Here is a 21,458-nt window from a genome sequence, read left to right as displayed (position 1 = left end):
CACTCTGTGCTTAACACTTGTTGCAAAAAAAAAAAAAGAGAAAATAGGGGTTGAAAAAAAAAAATCTATCCAGAGCCTGAGAGCAGGAGCCGGGGAGGGGGCGACAGCAGCAGCAGCAGCCGGAGAATTAGGTGAATTATTTAGCAGGGTCTGCACTCAGCAGCACAGACGGACAGCTCACAGCCAGCATGGTAGAGAACACAAGCCTGGCCAGCAAATCTGCTCTGGTAAGTGCCCTGCTGGGGGGCTCTGCATGCTACAGGGGGCACCATACTGACAGGGGCACCACCTCCTATAGTCTGGTGCCCCCTTCTCTGTCTAACCTCTGAACTCTGCCAGAGTTCCACTGACCCCCTTGTACAATGTATCGCTGGGTGTGTTACTCCCACTGCCTGCTTCCCTGTCTGTGCTAACTTTTATACATAGCCTATCATCTATCACTATTAAGCTCTACCATATATATATATATAGATATATAGATATATATGCACACACTATATATATATATATATATATATATATATATATATATATTTAGATATATATGCACACACTATATATATATATATATATATATATATATGCACACACTATATATATATATATATATATATATATATATATTTAGATATATATGCACACACTATATATATATATATATATATATATATATATATATATATATATGCACACACTATATATATATATATATATATATATATATATATATATATAAATAATTTATTTTTTTATTTTATTTTATTTTTTCACAATGATTTGGAGCTCCAGATATGGAATAAAAAATTCAGGGGTGCCCTCCAAAGTAAAATACACAGGCTATTCATCCTAAGTGCGGTGTTGTAACCCCACAAATTCAGAAACAAGAGGCGGCACTCCCACGAGAAATAGTGAAAAAATGTTATTGAAATATAATAGACATTAGTACAGAAACATGTCGACGTTTCAAGGTCCTAAGACCTATTCATCAGCACTGTACAGCTATATATATATGTGTGTGTGTGTGTGTGTGTGTGTATATATATATATATACACACACTCTCACACACAATGGCAGCGTCGTTACATTTACATAGAACCCGGCAGACACTTTCCATGTAAACAGTAGAGGAAAACTAGTGTATTTATCACCCTCCTGCTCTCCCTGTGGACATATGACAATAATCTATCTATCTATCTATCTATCTATCTATCTATCTATCTATCTATCTATCTATCTATCTATCTATCTATCTATCGCCGTTTTGCTATCACTGTCTGCCAGTAGCCTGTGCCGTATACCGAGTCATGGAAAAGTTGTATAATGTATTCTGATGAGTATATATAGATCTCTGGTTGTCCGACTTCTTCCCCAGTACAGTGTTTAACCTGAGGGTCACAGCCGAAAATATCTAATTTCCGGCAAGTCCCTTTTTTTCGAAAATGCCTTAGTTCCACCAGTTATTAAACAGCTAACTCATTATAATTCCATAGTCATATGACAAGCAATCTATACATAGAAATAATATATCTGGGCTGTGACCAGCAGTAAGGAAGGAAAGTGCATTTGCTGCATAAAATCTGTGCCAAGGGTCCAGAAGATGACCCCCCCTCCCCCTAATATGTAGTCTGGGTCCTGCGGATCCGTAACAACAAGCCCGGTCCCTGCGCTGCCGCTCACTGGCCAGTCTGGCGCTCCCGATTATTATCTTTCATCAACTATTTCATTTTGCTCAATAGTTTTAATGATTTTGATTTTGTTCCTTCACATCAGATATTTCAGTATAAATAGTGAGTCAGTATGCCCAGGGAAGCGGTTGCATTGATTTATCTGTGTCCAAGGGGGAGTTCTCCTGATTCCGCAGCTGGAAGATTGCGGTTTGGCTATCCGTGGGCTTAAGTAATGCGTACGAGAAGTTTAGCGCAGTTTTTTCACTTTCTAATTGTACTTACATATCCGAACGCCTAGTTCATCTACCGCCAAAAGCTGATATATGAATAAAGTCATTTAAAAGTTCATTTTTGAAAAAAAATAAATTCCCTGTTCCTGCAGACACAGTAGATGCTGGAAAGGAAGTATATTTATATATTATATGACAGGCATATCTTGCCCCTTGCTGCAGCGGCCACTGTGTTGGGAAGTTTGGCTGAGTCTGGAATCTGTGTCTGATAAACGGCTTCAGGATTAGTCCCGATGTGGAACTGTAGTTACTGTGCTCTCTCTATTGTTACATGTCTCCCTACAATTACACTAATTCATTAAATGGGATTTATCATGTTACGGAAATTATCGATCGTACATAATTAATATAATAATATATAACAAATAAAAAAATAATTGCTGTCTCTGTCCCTTGAAAAGAAAAAATCATATATATATTTTTCTCATATATATATATATATATATATATATATATATATATATATATATATATATATATATATAATATATAATCTCTGCATCTATCTGTATTTATGTATACTTATATACGGTACACTGCTGAGCCCTCTGTTCCTGAGGAGTCATAGGAGAACTCTCCCTGGAATGTCTAGTTTTTTGGACTCTTCACCATTAGTTTGTTATTGATGTGTATTACGCCCCCGGAATTGATAAATGTATGATGTGCAGTCTTTCTTCCTAGGTCTATATGTACTGTATATAATGGATCTTGCTCATTACATTGAGTTTCTGTGTTTATATTCCATGTCTGTATCCGTTAGATCACTCGTCTGTATGTTACATTAGAACACACCTCAGTCTACTCACTGTCAGTTCCCAGTCAGGATCCTGGTGCTGGGCGTCTTATTTGCTGATCACTGCAGCCTAAATTTCCTTACTAGTGTGTCAGACCTCCCCCATAGAGCTTCTAATAAGGGCCGCAAACCCCCCCATAGATCTTCTTATAAGGGCTTCAACCTCCCACCCACCCCCAAGATCTTTTATAACGTCCCCAATGCCTCCCATAGAGCTTCTAATAAGGGCCGCAAACCCCCCATAGATCTTCTTATAAGGGCTTCAACCTCCCACCCACCCCCAAGATCTTTTATAACGTCCCCAATGCCTCCCATAGAGCTTCTAATAAGGGCCGCAAACCCCCCACCCACCCCAAGACCTTCTTATAACAGCCCCAATGCCCCCCATAGAGCTTCTTATATATAAGGGCCTCAAACTCCCACCCACCCCCAAGATCTTCTTATAACGTCCCCAATGCCTCCCATAGACCTTCTAATAAGGGCCGCAAACCCCCCACCCACCCCAAGACCTTCTTATAACAGCCCAATGCCCCCCATAGAGCTTCTTATAGGGGCCGCAAACCCCCCATAGATCTTCCTATAAGGGCCTCAACCTCCCACCCACCCTCAAGATCTTCTTATAACGTCCCCAATGCCTCCCACAGAGCTTCTAATAAGGGCCGCAAACCCCCCCACCCACCCCAAGACCTTCTTATAACAGCCCCAATGCCCCCCATAGAGCTTCTTATAAGGCCCTCAAAACAGCCATCCCCCATCCATAGAGCTTGCACTCTAAAGCCTATTCCCTAAATCTTCTGGAGAAAAATCACATATATATGTGTGTGTGTGTATGTATGTATATATATATATATATTATTTATATTTATTTATATAGCGCCAGCTGCTGCAGCGCATCACCCTGGGTTTGCATGTCATAGCTTGTATTTCCCTGTATACAGAGCTGGTGGTGGTAGTCTGTGCTTTGTGGTGCTGTTATACTGCAGGATGCTAGAATAACACGTGATGTACAGATAACGCTGGCAATGCTGCTACGTACATCTGGGAGTCGGTCCCGGGTCCGGGTAATTTCCCCAGCGCAGAGGATAGGTATATCCTCTGCGGGCGATGTATACAGTATGTAGGATAAATGTGATTATTGCCCGTGTTGCAGGCAGTGGAGCACCTAGTCCATAGACACACACAGATGACGGATTCTCCTATTAGCACTTGGGGTTTGGGTACTAGATGTAGAGATTTGGTGCCATAAATATCCGGTGTGGCTGCTGCTCTGTGGTCACCGTACAGATCCTCCTAATAATAATCTACATTATGAGTCCGACGTCTGTCCCGTTCTTATTAGTAGTGATAGGAGCACGCACACACCCACAGGTTCTACACCTACAGTACAGAGGGGACATTATTTATTCCCACACATCTTCTAATGCAGCAACTCTGCGCCTTAACTAACCCAATTCTGAGCCGCACACGCTGGCTTTCATTATAAAACCGTCTCATCCGTACAAAGGTGAACACGCCGCCTGTGCTTGTCTGAGGAGCTTGCACTCTGCCTCCGGATATCCATGTTTCACGCAGCTCCTCGGTGAGATACAGCCAGTGAGACAGCAACAAAGGTTACAGGAGAATGGGGGCGAGCGACACTGGTGCCAGCAATTAGTCGCGGTTTAACCGGTTTCCAGGAGCGTTATCTGTACAATATGGAGGAAGAGTGTCAGCTGGCGTTACTGGTCCAACTGTCATTGATTGGTATATATGTATGTGTACATATGTGTATATATATACTGTACATATATAATCTATTTATCTGTCTGTGTACATATATATATATATATATATATATATATATACTATGTTTACTATATTTCATAAGGTACATAAAAAAGTCATTATAATATAGTGGAAGAGAAAGGGTTTAAATGATATTTCAATAATAATAATAATAATAAAAAAAAAATCAGCATTAACAATAGTCTTTTTTGTATAAATTAAATTATAATAAAGTAACGTGTTGCAGGGAGCGATTGCAGTGAGCAGCTGGGTGATCAGCGAGGCGGGCAGAAGAGCTGACAGTTCCCTCCGGCAGATAATGAGAGCCGACTCCTCCCCCCCTTCATCTGATCATTCAATTTGTTGATTACATTGTTCAGAAAATGAGACGTTTCCTCCCCATAAATCAGGATAATAATTATATCAGCAGAGGCCGTTTCATTTTACATCCTAATTTTCCAATCGATGAGCAGATTCTCATTGTGATAAATGACAGCCAGCAGCGCTATAGCGGGAAGAGGCGCTCTATCCATATATATATATTTATATATATATTATATATATATATATATATATTATTAATATATATATATATATATATATATATATATATATATATATTAGATAGGAGGGTTATAGGAATATTCCTGTAATACATTTATATTAAATATACTAGTTTCATGAGGGATGTTAGTATACTTGTAATACAGTTATGTTGCTATATATCAAATTGAGGAGTAACAGTAGTATCCCTTTAATACTTATATTAAAATACATTGCAGATACTGTAGAATAAATAGGAGAATTCCTGTAATACAGTTGCATTAATTTGTACTTGATAGAGGAGTAACAGGAGCATTCCTGTAATACATTTATATTAATACTAGGGGCCCACACGGCTTCGCACAGGAGCGATATTGAATGTGCGGCGATTGTCTTTTATATCCGAGGTCTTAGAAGATCGCCTTGTAGATGACATTAGTCGTTTTCCTCCTGACATCAACACGAAAAGATTTAGCTTTGAGGTGACACGCAAAAGGGCCACGTAAAGGTGTCCATGAGAAAAACACTTAGGTCATCTCCGGCCACGTTACGTGTCTGTCCCTTATTGTCATTATTACCAAAGCCGACTCTTACCGGGAATTGGACTCGTTTGAAATGAAAGAATCGTTTCTCACATAAATGAAATAGGAACAGTAATGAAGGTGACATGTGTATCAGTAATCAGGGCTTACATCAGATTTTTCTGGTGAAACCTGATGATACGTATCAATCCCTACATGGTATAAAATATAGTCCATCGTTGTTTAGGCAGCATAAGACAAGAAAGCGCTCGGACGTCCATTTTTTTCTTGACTTGCTTCACTAAAATCAAGACTGCTCGGCTCCCTTGTGTCATACATTAATGTGTCATACGCCTGTCATACATCTGTCATACATTAATGTTTCATACATCTGTCATACATCACTGTGTCATACATCTGTCATACATTAATGTGTCATACATCTGTCATACATTACTGTGTCATACGCCTGTCATACATCTGTCATACATCTGTCATACCTTACTGTGTCATACATTAATGTGTCATACGCCTGTCATACATCTGTCATACATGAATGTGTCATACATCTGTCATACATTAATGTGTCATATGCCTGTCATACCTTAATGTGTCATACGCCTGTCATACACCTGTCATACATTAATGTGTCATACGCCTGTCATACACCTGTCATACATTAATGTGTCATACACCTGTCATACATTAATGTGTCATACATCTGTCATACATTACTGTGTCATACGCCTGTCATACATCTGTCATACATTAATGTCATACGCCTGTCATACATTAATGTTTCATACATCTGTCATACATCACTGTGTCATACATCTGTCATACATTAATGTGTCATACATCTGTCATACATTACTGTGTCATACGCCTGTCATACATCTGTCATACATCTGTCATACCTTACTGTGTCATACACCTGTCATACATTAATGTGTCATACGCCTGTCATACATCTGTCATACATGAATGTGTCATACATCTGTCATACATTAATGTGTCATATGCCTGTCATACCTTAATGTGTCATACGCCTGTCATACACCGGTCATACATTAATGTGTCATACGCCTGTCATACATCTGTCATACATGAATGTGTCATACATCTGTCATACATTAATGTGTCATATGCCTGTCATACCTTAATGTGTCATACGCCTGTCATACATCTGTCATACATGAATGTGTCATACATCTGTCATGCATTAATGTGTCATACATCTGTCATACAGTAATGTCATACACCTGTCACATGGGTTGCCGGCGTTTAGAATACTGGTGCTGGAATTCCAACACCTGTCAGAATCCCAGGTCCAGCATCCGGAAGGTAAGTAGCGGGGTTAGGGGGAAGGCTAGGGTTAGGCACTAGGGGGAGGTTAGGGTTAGGCACTAGGGGGAGGGTTAGGACTGGGCACTAGGGGGAAGGTTAGGGTTGGGCACTAGGGGGAGGGTTAGGGTTGGGTTTTGGGTGCGGGGAGGTGGAGGTTAGGGTTGGGCACTAGGGGGAGGGTTAGAGTTAGGCACTAGGGGGAGGGTTAGGGTTGGGTTTAGGGTGCGGGGAGGTGGAGGTTAGGGTTAGGCACTAGGGGGAGGGTTAGGGTTGGGTTTAGGGTGCGGGGAGGTGGAGGTTAGGATTAGGCACTAGGGGGGAGGGTTAGGGTTAGGCACTAGGGGAAGGTTAGGGTTGCGCACTAGGGGGAGGGTCAGGGTTGGGCACTAGGGGGAGGGTTAGGTTTAGGGTGCGGGGAGGTGGAGGTTAGGTTTAGGCACTGGGGAGGGAGGGTTAGCGGTAGGGAGAGGGGGAGGTTTTGGATACCGACTGACAGGTGTCAGTATCCTAACCCTGTCTGGATGCCGCCGTCGGGATGCTGACTACCAGGATCCCAAGCGCTGACGTCCCATACCCAACCCATATATATATAATTTGAATTGTTGTTGCGTTCGGGCGCGAATGCCGTGGGTGGACACACTGCTGCTCGCATCCTCCTGAAATGGGTATAGCCGTTTTTAGGGTCTATTTGGTGCAACATGCACGAAAAAAACTCCAATTGAATATCTACCCGTCTGTTTAGGTGGGGGATAAGGTGCGATCGGGTGAGCAATAATAATTGGATTGCCTGCAGAGAATAGAATGGTTTATGTTATTAGATGCATTTTCCTGCGTTGTTAGGTGCGGCGATTGCCCACCAGTGGTGCCCGCCACATGGCACATACAGAAACCATGTTTCAGACACTTATTGTGAACGCTGTCCCCTGATTGGCTTACTGCTGATTGGTTGTTATGGGCTAAAGCACATTGTGCTATTTACATCAAGTATTTCAACCATTTATTGCTTTTCAAAATAGCCCATTGCCACAAAGCAGCTGCTGTACGCACGGTCCCTCAGCGGCGGCGGCGTAATGTACCTGACATCATGAGAGGTATTTTCGGAATCTATCCATACAGTCATGGGATAAAAACACAGTCTGTCCTCTTACATCCCGGGACACAGCCGTTATCTGCTCCTCACCGTGGGGCTGATTCATCAGTGGCCGATATGGCGTTTTTTAGTCTCACAAAACAGCACAGGGTTAGATAGGCCTTGTAGTGTTATAATAAAATAACACCAAACAGATACTACTATTGCTTATTACAGACTTACGTGCAGCCATTATTCTCTGTATGAGGTTATTGGCCTCTTACATAGAATTGGAAGTATTGGAGCTCAACCCTCCATACTGTGCTACTACAGTCCATCACTAGTGGAGGGCATTAGTGGATGGTGGAGGGCATTAGCGGAAGGTGGAGGGCATTAGCGGATGGTTTAGGGCATTAGCGGATGGTGTAGGGCATTAGCGGAAGGTGGAGGGTATTAGTGGATGGTTTAGGGCATTAGTGGAAGGTGGAGGGCATTAGCGGATGGTTTAGGGCATTACTGGAAGGTGGAGGGTATTAGCGGATGGTGTAGGGCATTAGCGGACGGTGGAGGGCATTAGCGGATGGTTTAGGGCATTACTGGAAGGTGGAGGGCATTAGTGGATGGTTTAGGGCATTAGTGGAAGGTGGAGGGCATTAGCGGATGGTGGAGGGCATTAGTGGATGGTGGAGGGCATTAGCGGAAAGTGGAGGGCATTAGCGGATGGTTTAGGGCATTAGTGGAAGGTGGAGGGCATTAGCGGAAGGTGGAGGGCATTAGCGGATGGTGGAGGGCATTAGCGGATGGTGTAGGGCATTAGTGGAAGGTGGAGGGCATTAGTGGATGGTTTAGGGCATTAGTGGATGGTGTAGGGCATTAGTGGAAGGTGGAGGGCATTAGTGAATGGTGTAGGGCATAAGCGGAAGGTGGAGGGCATTAGCGGATGGTTTAGGGCATTAGTTGAAGGTGGAGGGCATTAGCGGATGGTGGAGGGCATTAGCGGAAGGTGGAGGGCATTAGCGGATGGTGTAGGGCATTAGCGGAAGGTGGAGGGCATTAGCGGAAGGTGGAGGGCATTAGCGGATGATGGAGGGCATTAGTGGAAGGTGGAGGGCATTAGTGGATGGTGGAGGGCATTAGTGGATGGTGGAGGGCATTAGTGGAAGGTGGAGGGCATTAGCGGATGGTGTAGGGCATTAGCGGAAGGTGGAGGGCATTAGTGGATGGTGGAGGGCATTAGTGGGGTGGTGGAGGGCATTAGCGGAAGTTGGAGGGCATTAGTGGATGGTGGAGGGCATTAGCGGATGGTGGAGGGCATTAGCGGATGGTGGAGGGCATTAGTGGATGTGTAGGGCATTAGCGGATGGTGGAAGGCTTTAGTGGATGGTGGAGGGCATTAGTGGATGGTGGAGGGCATTAGCGGATGGTGGAGGGCATTAGCGGAAGGTGGAGGGCATTAGCGGAAGGTGGAGGGCATTAGTGGATGGTGGAGGGCATTAGTGGATGGTGTAGGGCATTAGCGGAAGGTGGAGGGCATTAGTGGATGGTGGAGGGCATTAGCGGAAGGTGGAGGGCATTAGCGGATGGTGTAGGGCATTAGTGGAAGGTGGAGGGCATTAGTGGATGGTGGAGGGCATTAGCGGATGGTGTAGGGCATTAGTGGATGGTGTAGGGCATTAGCGGAAGGTGGAGGGCATTAGTGGATGGTGGAGGGCATTAGTGGATGGTGTAGGGCATTAGTGGATGGTGTAGGGCACAGCGCCTCATATAGGACGCGGTCTGGACTCTTTTCTTTTTCAGCCGGTCAGTTGTAGTTTGGCTTTGTATCACTGACCTGTTGCATCTACTAACTTTGGCCATGCTTCAGTCTCGGCAAATGTTAGAACTTGGTGAGGACACAGTCGGATTAAGGTTTCTGGGAGCCCCTACCAATAAATGTGGCAATGTGTAGTTCCCACAGTTCATATTATGCCACAGTAGCCCCCGGGCTGGGGATGTAGCAATGTGTGGAGAAGCCCCCGTGTGTCGCTGCACCTGGGCCACTGCCCCGGCTGCCATGATAAAAATAAACAAAACCACAGATTTACCCGTCCACGATCAGCCCTTCCACTTTACAGGCCACGGAGGCTCTTGTACATCAGGGCGACCTCCCAAACGTACGCCTCTATGGCTGGCGAGTCACGATAAGAAATATCTACAAAATAAATTATTCAAACTATGAAACATTTAAATAGCATCTTCTAGAAGATAATAGCTAGAATCTGATTGGTTGCTATGGGCAACATCACTTTTAAAATTCACTTCTAAAAACTCTCACTTTAATAAATTTACCCCTAGGTGCCCCATTCAGCCGTATTCACACACTATACAACCTCAGGCCTACAAGGCCCCGACTCCATACACCCCTCCGCACCACACTGCCCCATACACCCCTCCGCACCACACTGTCCCATACACCCCTCCGCACCACACTGTCCCATACACCCCTCCGCACCACACTGTCCCATACACCCCTCCGCACCACACTGTCCCATACACCCCTCCGCACCAGACAGTCCCATACACCGCTCCTCACCAGACAGTCCCATACACCCCTCCGCACCACACTGTCCCATACACCCCTCCGCACCACACTGTCCCATACACTCCTCCGCACCAGACTGTCCCATACACCGCTCCTCACCACACTGTCCCATACACCCCTCCGCACCACACTGTCCCATACACCCCTCCGCACCGCACTGTCCCATACACCCCTCCTCACCGCACTGTCCCATACACCCCTCCGCACCACACTGTCCCATACACCCCTCCGCACCAGACTGTCCCATACACCCCTCCTCACCACACTGTCCCACACACCCCTCCGCACCCCACTGTCCCATACTCCCCTCCGCACCACACTGTCCCATACACTCCTCCGCACCACACTGTCCCATATACCCCTCCGCACCACACTGTCCAATATACCCCTCCGCACCACACTGACCCATACACCTCTCCGCACCACACTGTCCCATATACCCCTCCGCACCACACTGTCCAATATACCCCTCCGCACCACACTGCCCCATACACCCCTCCGCTCCACACTGTCCCATACACCCCTCCGCACCACACTGTCCCATACACCCCTCCGCACCAGACAGTCCCATACTCCGCTCCTCACCACACTGTCCCATACACCCCTCCGCGCCACACTGTCCCATATACCCCTCCTCGCCACACTGTCCAATATACCCCTCCGCACCACACTGTCCCACACACCCCTCCGCACCACACTGTCCCATACACCCCTCCGCACCACACTGTCCCATACACCCCTCCGCACCACACTGTCCCATACACCCCTCCGCACCACACTGGCCTATACACCCCTCCGCACCACACTGTCCCATACACCCCTCCGCACCAGACAGTCCCATACACCGCTCCTCACCACACTGTCCCATACACCCCTCCGCACCAGACTGTCCCATACACCGCTCCTCACCACACTGTCCCATACACCCCTCCGCACCACACTGTCCCATACACCCCTCCTCACCACACTGTCCCATACACCCCTCCGCACCACACTGTCCCATACACCCCTCCGCACCAGACTGTCCCATACACCCCTCCTCACCACACTGTCCCACACACCCCTCCGCACCCCACTGTCCCATACTCCCCTCCGCACCACACTGTCCCATACACTCCTCCGCACCACACTGTCCCATATACCCCTCCGCACCACACTGTCCAATATACCCCTCCGCACCACACTGACCCATACACCTCTCCGCACCACACTGTCCCATATACCCCTCCGCACCACACTGTCCAATATACCCCTCCGCACCACACTGCCCCATACACCCCTCCGCTCCACACTGTCCCATACACCCCTCCGCACCACACTGTCCCATACACCCCTCCGCACCAGACAGTCCCATACTCCGCTCCTCACCACACTGTCCCATACACCCCTCCGCGCCACACTGTCCCATATACCCCTCCTCGCCACACTGTCCAATATACCCCTCCGCACCACACTGTCCCACACACCCCTCCGCACCACACTGTCCCATACACCCCTCCGCACCACACTGTCCCATACACCCCTCCGCACCACACTGTCCCATACACCCCTCCGCACCACACTGGCCTATACACCCCTCCGCACCACACTGTCCCATACACCCCTCCGCACCAGACAGTCCCATACTCCGCTCCTCACCACACTGTCCCACACACCCCTCCGCACCACACTGTCCCATACACCCCTCCGCACCACACTGTCCCATACACCCCTCCGCACCACACTGTCCCATACACCCCTCCGCACCACAATGGCCTATACACCCCTCCGCACCACACTGTCCCATACACCCCTCCGCACCAGACAGTCCCATACTCCGCTCCTCACCACACTGTCCCATATACCCCTCCGCACCACACTGTCCAATATACCCCTCCGCACCACACTGTCCCACACACCCCTCCGCACCACACTGTCCCATACACCCCTCCGCACCACACTGTCCCATACACCCCTCCGCACCACACTGTCCCATACACCCCTCCGCACCACACTGGCCTACACACCCCTCCGCACCACACTGTCCCACACACCCCTCCGCACCACACTGTCCCACACACCCCTCCGCACCACACTGTCCCACACACCCCTCCGCACCACACTGTCCCATACACCCCTCCGCACCACACTGTCCCATACACCCCTCCGCACCACACTGTCCCATACACCCCTCCGCACCACACTGTCCCACACACCCCTCCGCACCACACTGTCTCATACACCGCTCCTCACCACACTGTCCTATACACCCCTCCGCACCACACTGCCCCATACACCCCTCCGCACCACACTGTCCCATACACTCCTCCGCACCACACTGTCCCATACACCCCTCCGCACCACACTGTCCCATACACCCCTCCGCACCACACTATCCCATACACCCCTCCTCACCACACTGTCCCATACATCACTCCGCACCACACTGTCCCATACACCTCTCCGCACCACACTGTCTCATACACCCCTCCTCACCACACTGTCCCATACACTCCTCCGCACCACACTGTCCCATACTCTCCTCCGCACCACACTGTCCCATACACCCCTCCTCACCACACTGTCCCATATACCCCTCCGCACCACACTGTCCAATATACCCCTCCACACCACACTGTCCCATACACCCCTCCTCACCACACTGTGCCATATACCCCTCCACACCACACTGTCCAATATACCCCTCCTCACCACACTGTCCCATACACCGCTCCTCACCACACTGTCCCATACACCCCTCCGCACCACACTGTCCCATACACCGCTCCTCACCACACTGTCCCATACACTCCTCCGCACCACACTGTCCCATGCACCCCTCTGCACCACACTGCCCCATACACCGCTTGGCCTCTGCTCCATGCTGGCCCTGACTGCACCTAGGCCTAAGACCTCTACTATGGCGGCTTCCTTATGTTTCATATGTCTCTGATGTTCTGTTCTTCAGCACCCCACTGCCCACCACACTTCCACAAATTGCCAGCCCTGCCCACTGTTATCTTTGTAGCACACCCAAGATGGCTACCTGGCATGATACGCTTGTGGGTATGATGAACAATCTGGATGCGTTATTCCCTAGGGTAACTTTTTAATTTTATTGTTTCATACCTCACTATTCTTACTCCAGTCCTCCTATTACCTACCACATCTCTAGGTATTGTTTAGCCCACCCAATGTAACCTATGTAATGCGCCCAAGATGGCTGCCTCCCTTGGTAACTCCATGAGTGGGCTAAACAATCCATGGAACTGTGGAGTCACTGGGCATCTTGTACGTGGTTTGTCCTATTTGTGTGTCTTACATGTATAACTGCTGCTCTGTGTATTTCATGTGATCTAGGTCTCTGATTTCTGTTCATCACTTTCCTGGCATTGCTCATCCAGCTGCTCGTACCGCATAGTTGCCCCAATGATGGCTGCCTGACTGGCTGCGCATTGGATGAGTGGTGCATGGAACTGATGATAACTGGGTTTTGGTTTGTTGTCTTGCTCTTTTTTACCACTTTAACGGTACTGCATGATCTCACTCTATTACGTACTGTTACCCTCAAATGTGAAGCGCCTTTAGTCCTATTGGAGAAAAGTGCTATACAAATGAATTCTTATCATCATTATGGGATGAACATTTGCTGCACTGATTGTAATATTTGTTTATGTTGAATATAGTAACAAATTAACTTTCTCTCCCACCCTCCCGGTGTCTTTCCCCTCTCCTCCTACCACCCTTCTCTCCCACCCTCCCGGTGTCTTTCCCTCTCCTCCTACCACCCTTCTTGCCCACCCTCCCGGTGTCTTTCTCCTCTCCTCCTACCACCCTTCTCTCCTACCCACCCGGTGTCTTTCCCTCTCCTCCTACTACCCTTCTCGCCCACCCTCCCGGTGTCTTTCCCTCTCCTCCTACCACCCTTCTCTCCCACCCTCCCGGTGTCTTTCCCTCTCCTCCTACCACCCTTCTTCCCCACCCTCCCGGTGTCTTTCCCTCTCCTCCTAACACCCTTCTCCCCCACCCTCCCGTGTATTTTCCCTCTCCTCCTACCACCCTTCTCTCCCATCCTCCCGGTGTCTTTCTCCTCTCCTTCTACCTCCCTTCTCCCCCACCCTCCCGGTGTCTTTCCCCTCTCCTCCAACCACCCTTCTCCCCCACCCTCCCGGTGTCTTTCTCCTCTCCTACTACCACCCATCTCACCCCACTTCTCGTTCTTCCTATATTTCTCTCGCACTACTTCCCCTTTTCTCGCATATTTCCTCCTTTTTTTTATGTTATTATCTATATTTTTGTTTCTCTATTTTTGTGATGTGTAATCACTTCTGCTGCCTGCTCGCTGCCTTTTTTGTGCTTTATGCCTTGTGATGTTTCCTTCTCATTACTCTGCCACTGTCTGGTGAACGTTTCTACCATTCCTGTTGCTGCTGGTGGCTTCCTACGACATTTTCTTTTCTGCCTGAATCCATTTTTCTTGCTTGTTTGCCACCATCCGTCTATTCCCTTAATAATTTGCCAATCCTTCTGCCGATTCTTTGTCTATTGTTCCTGTCCCTCAATCTGCTCCCCAACGCCATGCTATTTGCTGTCTGCCTCGTTGCTTTATTAATCACCACCCCCCTTATCTCGCCTTCTTTTTCTTTCTATCTGACGCCTTATTTTCTGCACCATTTCCAGCAAGCGGCATTCTCCACTTCCGCCTCCCTTCCCTCTCTCCTCGTGTCCACGTCCACTCACCACAACTCTCCTTTCCCCGTGTCCCGTCCCTCCCAGTCCATTCAGACTGTTTCTGCAGGTGGCGGTATGAGGCTGGAGGCCGTGATGGAGAACTTACAACGCCAGCAGGCCGCTCGTCTGGCTTTGGAAGAAAAGTTGAGGCAGGAAAAGGACAGAGATCTGCGATGTTTGGTAGAATCACGGATTCAGCAGCAGGCGCTTGCCATCCGTCATTACCAGGCAGCCGTGAGGGCAGCTGCAGCGGTGACTTCCCCAGTAAACTCAAACACCGCCAATGCTACCACAACAAACTCGACGCTGCCCCCGAGCCGGCCCGCCCTGATATTCACAGGCACGCCGCTCCGCAAAGCAGAGGCCGAAGAACCAAGGCACAAGAGCGAGGGGGAGGAAACAGACTTTGAGGATGAAGACATGGACGATGAGGATGGAGTGGAGGAAGATGAAGACGATTTGGAGATGTCCTCGAACTTGCAACACCCTGATTCACCTAGCAAAGGAGTGCCGAGGATCGGACAACCCCAGTTACCCAACACCAGTTCCCAGTCACATACGCTATCTCCAAATGGACAGTCAGGGCACCATGAGTGGACCTATGAAGAGCAGTTTAAGCAGGTGAGCGCCTTATGTTTATACCAGACGCAATGCTTCGTCCTGTTCCATATGACATTATGGTGGGGGGAAGTCAGTTTGGAGAAAGAATCACTGAGCTACATTTATGTCACCACAACATGTAGCACAGAGGCTTCCAGGTCTACTAAGAGTAGTAATGTTATCCTGCCGTCCTGCTGTGGGCCGACCATTGATGCATACAGGAGACCTGTCCGTTTCTGGGTCACGTAGTTGGAGTTACAGAGTCCAGTTTTTAGCATTTGCTTTGTAAATATTGGTGCTTTCTGTTCATTCTAATTAGGGGGACATGTTTCAAACAAATGGAATAGTTACCCATAACAACCAATCATATTATGGCTATTGTTTTATAGTATGCACTTGATAAATGGCAGCTAAAATCTTATTGGTTACTACAAATAAAATCCCAAAATGTCCTCTATGGAAGGTTTGATACATCTCCCGCAGAATGTCCGCCCAGAATGTTCTCTTATGGATATTGTGTTTAGGCTGGTTACCCAAGTGCGTACTCCAGGTGTTTAGTCTGGTTACCCAGGTACGTGGCCAGGTATTTAGGCTGGTTACCCAGGTACATGGTCAGGTATTTAGGCTGGATGTCCAGGTGTGTGGTCAGGTGTTTAGGCTGGATGCCTAGGTGTGTGGTCAGGTGTTTAGGCTGGATACCCAGGTGTGTGGTCAGGTGTTTAGGCTGGACATACAAGTGCGTGGTTGAGTGTTTAGGCTGGATGCATAGGTGTGTGGTCAGGTGTTTAGGCTGGTTGCCCAGGTGCGTGGTCATATGTTTACGCTCGATGCCTAGGTGAGTGGTCAGGTGTTTAGGCTGGATGCCCAGGTGTGTGGTCAGGTGTTTAGGCTGGATGCCCAGGTGTGTGGTCAGGTGTTTAGGCTGGATGCCTAGGTGTGTGGTCAGGTGTTTAGGCTGGATGCCTAGGTGTGTAGTCAGGTGTTTAGTCTGGACGCCCAGGTGCTTGGTCAGGTGTTTAGGCTGGATGCCCAGGTGTGTGGTCAGGTGTTTAGGCTGGTTGCACAGGTGTGTGGTCAGGTATTTAGGCTGGATGCCCAGGTGCGTGGTCAGGTGTTTATGGTTGGTTGCCTAGGTGTGTAGTCAGGTGTTTAGTCTGGACGCCTAGGTGCTTGGTCAGGTGTTTATGCTGGTTGCCCAGGTACGTGGTCAGGTGTTTAGGCTGGTTGCCCAGGTGCGTGGTCAGGTGTTTAGGCTGGATGCCTAGGTGTGTGGTCAGGTGTTTAGGCTGGATGCCCAGGTGTGTGGTCAGGTGTTTAGGCTGGATGCCCAGGTGTGTGGTCAGGTGTTTAGGCTGGATGCCTAGGTGTGTGGTCAGGTGTTTAGGCTGGATGCCTAGGTGTGTAGTCAGGTGTTTAGTCTGGACGCCCAGGTGCTTGGTCAGGTGTTTATTCTGGTTGCCCAGGTACGTGGTCAGGTGTTTAGGCTGGTTGCCCAGGTGTGTGGTCAGGTGTTTAGGCTGGTTGCCCAGGTGCATGGTCAGGTGTTTAGGCTGGATGCCCAGGTGCGTGGTCAGGTGTTTAGGCTGGATGCCTAGGTGTGTGGTCAGGTGTTTAGGCTGGATGCCTAGGTGTGTGGTCAGGTGTTTAGGCTGGATGCCTAGGTGTGTGGTCAGGTGTTTAGGCTGGATGCCTAGGTGTGTGGTCAGGTGTTTAGGCTGGATGCCCAGGTGTGTGGTCAGGTGTTTAGGCTGGATGCCTAGGTGTGTGGTCAGGTGTTTATGCTGGATGCCCAGGTGCGTGGTCAGGTGTTTAGGCTGGTTGCCCAGGTGCGTGGTCAGGTGTTTAGGCTGGATGCCCAGGTGCGTGGTCAGGTGTTTAGGCTGGATGCCCAGGTGCGTGGTCAGGTGTTTAGGCTGGATGCCTATGTGTGTGGTCAGGTGTTTAGGCTGGATGCCCAGGTGCGTGGTCAGGTGTTTAGGCTGGATGCCTAGGTGTGTGGTCAGGTGTTTAGGCTGGATGCCCAGGTGCGTGGTCAGGTGTTTAGGCTGGATGCCTAGGTGTGTGGTCAGGTGTTTAGGCTGGATGCCTAGGTGTGTGGTCAGGTGTTTAGGCTGGATGCCTAGGTGTGTGGTCAGGTGTTTAGGCTGGTTGCCCAGGTGCGTGGTCAGGTGTTTAGGCTGGATGTCCAGGTGCGTGGTCAGGTGTTTAGGCTGGATGCCCAGGTGCGTGGTCAGGTGTTTAGGCTGGATGCCCAGGTGCGTGGTCAGGTGTTTAGGCTGGATGCCCAGGTGCGTGGTCAGGTGTTTAGGCTGGATGCCTAGGTGTGTGGTCAGGTGTTTAGGCTGGTTGCCCAGGTGCGTGGTCAGGTGTTTAGGCTGGATGCCCAGGTGCGTGGTCAGGTGTTTAGGCTGGATGCCTAGGTGTGTGGTCAGGTGTTTAGGCTGGATGCCTAGGCGTGTGGTCAGGTGTTTAGGCTGGATGCCCAGGTGTGTGGTCAGGTGTTTAGGCTGGATGCCCAGGTGTGTGGTCAGGTGTTTAGGCTGGATGCCCAGGTGCGTGGTCAGGTTTTTAGTTATTTCTTGTTATGATGTATAAAATGTTGGGGGGATGGGGGGACATACTTAAACATGAATTACAAGAAAGGGGGACAGAACTGAAAGATATAAATGCTGTACCAATGTAACGAGGGATGTAACTGGAGGATACAGTAGCTACTAACGGATGAATTTACGGGTTTATGTTGGAATAATCATTTTCTGCATTTGATGCCTAATGTGCAGCATTTTGGTCATGAATGAGGAATGTGAGTATCATTGTCCTGGCAGGCTGGGGAATGTGTAACGTCAGGATAATGCATATAGGGAACTTATACCCTATGGGGGGGGGGGGGATAATTCCTAGAGAAGGATAAGTCCGTCCTCAGCCCAGAAAATAGGGACTGTGTGATACAGCAGGACATACATGTAAGTCGTGATTGTGTAGCAGTCAGGGGTATATGAATAGCTGTGTAATACAGAGGAACGCCTGTTATTACCCTGGTCCGGGCCGAGTTCTCTGAATTTGTTTTTTCTCGGACCCTTTATTACCCTCCCTCAGACATTACGTGTTGGCTCTTGGTGTAATGGGGACATCTGCTGCTCCTGTACATTGTCATGTTACTGATGATTACAGGGTTTTACACTTCTATGAGGACACTGGGATTGTCCCAGCTGCTTTTGGGGACTTTTTGTTTTTTTTAGTGAACTATATTAATGTTTAGCTGTCAGTAGACTCAGATTCCCTGTTTGTGTTTGCTATCTGACCCTACCATGTTCCAGTACAGAACTTCTGACAGAACCGGAGTTGTCTGTTGGCTGCTGACACTGACACTTGGACTTCTTGTGCTTTAACAAATGTGACCGTGATGAAGTTTTATTGTTTAGTACTTGTATACTGAATGCAGGTGCAGTTCCATGCTCTTTTTTGGGGGGGGCTCTTGGTTTTTGTTATGTTCTGCAATGCTCTGCGGCAGCCCCCTTCGTGGCACAGACATGGTACAAGCACTGGGAGGCTGGGCTGTTATGTGCATTGTTGTGAGCCTGGATTCCCTATTGTCTGCGTGTCTTGTATGATACATGGTCCTGTCTGCTGCAACCGTGGAAATAATCACAAGCACCAGAGTTACTGACAGGTGGATGCGCCAGCAAACGCCATAGTGGCCCGAGACCTTTACAGGTAAATACCAGCGTTAGGATTAGGGTGGTGTATGATGGCGGAAGACCTCGCGCTCCGTCATATCTACCCTCTCACATCTATCTTATTATCTATGCCTATGGTGGTCTCCAGCACATTGCCCCCTGCTCAGCGATTCCTATAATAGGCTCCTGACTGATGAATGAATGGATGGACATTAGGAGGGTACTGAGGTGGAACAGGGTGAGCGGAAGGAAGGAGAATTCTTCGTGTATTGTCTCCAGGGCTGCTGATTATAATCTTACTGACACATTTACCTGGTTTATCCCAAAACAGTACTGTGCAAACACCACAGCCGCAGATGAGCAGACTGATTAGGGCTCGGTGGGCAGATTATCCCTGGGCAAAGGGGGTGGTGGGAGGTCGTATTAACCCCTGGTGTGCAGTGCTGCTTTGTCATCATTAAATGGGAATTTAGGAGACAGTCAAACACATTTATTGACCCGATAATTACAGCAGAGGTCAGATGTTATTATTAGATCCAGGGCAGGATTTTTTGCCGCTGCGTATCGCATCAGACCCCCCCCTCTTTCGCACGCGTGCAGATGGATTAGCGATGGCGGTCGCAAGGAGAATGTATTTGCAAAGTGAGTGGCAGGGAGTCAGCGTTTGGGGGGAAGTAATGGGGGTGGTTAGTAAGATGCAAACGTGTGGGGAAATGAGTTCGCATCTGCAGAGGCCCCGGCGTCTTAAGAGAGCCGCTCTGTCAGAGACCGCATAGGCGCACCCAGAGCATCGATGTGCGACCCATGTTTCCGATGTTCCTGCTTTTGTGTGTGAGCGGCGATTGTCAGACATCGGAGTGGGGCGTCTCACCGCATCAGCGTATTTTAGCAAGTCCGGTGTGTTCAGAATCGCAGTTACGACGGGATTGGCGTCCATCTCCGGATCAGGCCCACGGTGACGGCTGTCTCTGAGAGACATTCTGTGTCTCTTGCATGACCCTATATTTAATCATCTCACGTCTCCATTCAGGTAAAGCAAGTTGGAGCTTTGGGGAAATCTACAAGGTCACATTGACAGCTGCGGAGTGGTTAGACTGGAAATTGTGCTATTAAACCGACATGAAACCCTACTGAGCGTATTGTGTACTTCCGGTTGACTTATCGCCAATAACACGCAGGATAAAGCAGTGGTAGAACCAGTCTCAGTCCTCGCATACAGGACAGGGCGTGTGGGCCTCACTGTCTGCTCGTGAATGGCGGGATGCGCTGCGTCGGTCTGTTGTATTGTGCAGACTGACAGGTGCTGTTATTACAGATGGGGAGTCAGTGTTATGTTACACCAGACTCCTATCACTGGCTCGCCATCGCTCCCCGCATTTATTATTAGGGTGTACATTTACTATAGTTATATAACTCACTCCTCAGCAGATGGGAGGGAAATGGACGTAGGGCCTGATTCAGCACGGATCGTTATTGCGATAGCAGCTCCGTAATCGCACGGAGGTCTGCTACGAAAATATGCTAATGAATGCAATCGCAAAGCCGTCGCACAGCCAGCATAGAGACGCACACTGCCGCTATCTCACATCCGTAATACCTTGCAGTCCTGCGTATACATCGAGAACAGCGATTCTGACCCGCCGCAGGAACTGCAAGTCTTGTTGCACGCAGTGAGTACTCAGTGGCTAATTTATGCACGCCCATGTAACGGCGTTCAAACGGACAGACACGCCTACGTTTCTCCGACCACTCCCCCATCACCACCCACAAACGCTCACAGCCTGTCACTCACTCTGCGATGGCTTTCTTTCTGCTTGAGTGATCGCAATTCTAACTCACGCATCGCAGTACACACCATCGACCGATCTGCATACTCTGCTGTGGTTGTGTGCCAT

At 48.7% G+C, this 21,458-nt stretch overlaps 1 protein-coding gene across 1 annotated transcript in view; it reads left to right on the top strand.

Moving 5' to 3' along the window:
* The first annotated feature begins 53 nt into the window (after nt 1-53).
* ARID3C (AT-rich interaction domain 3C) overlaps nt 54-21,458 on the top strand; it is a 304,039-nt gene continuing 282,634 nt past the window's right edge. Inside the window, exons 1-2 of the mRNA XM_088461605.1 lie at nt 54-227; nt 15,236-15,907. Coding sequence (XP_088317731.1) covers nt 189-227; nt 15,236-15,907 — 711 coding nt within the window. The 5' untranslated portion in view covers nt 54-188. The remainder of the gene's footprint in view (nt 228-15,235; nt 15,908-21,458) is intronic.

The sequence above is a fragment of the Taudactylus pleione genome, unplaced genomic scaffold (genome assembly GCF_031769625.1).
Source record: "Taudactylus pleione unplaced genomic scaffold, aTauple2 ptg001078l, whole genome shotgun sequence".
Classification (NCBI taxonomy): domain Eukaryota; kingdom Metazoa; phylum Chordata; class Amphibia; order Anura; family Myobatrachidae; genus Taudactylus; species Taudactylus pleione.
The sequence above is the reverse complement of the archived record's forward strand: the minus strand, read 5'-3'. Positions and strand labels throughout refer to the sequence as shown.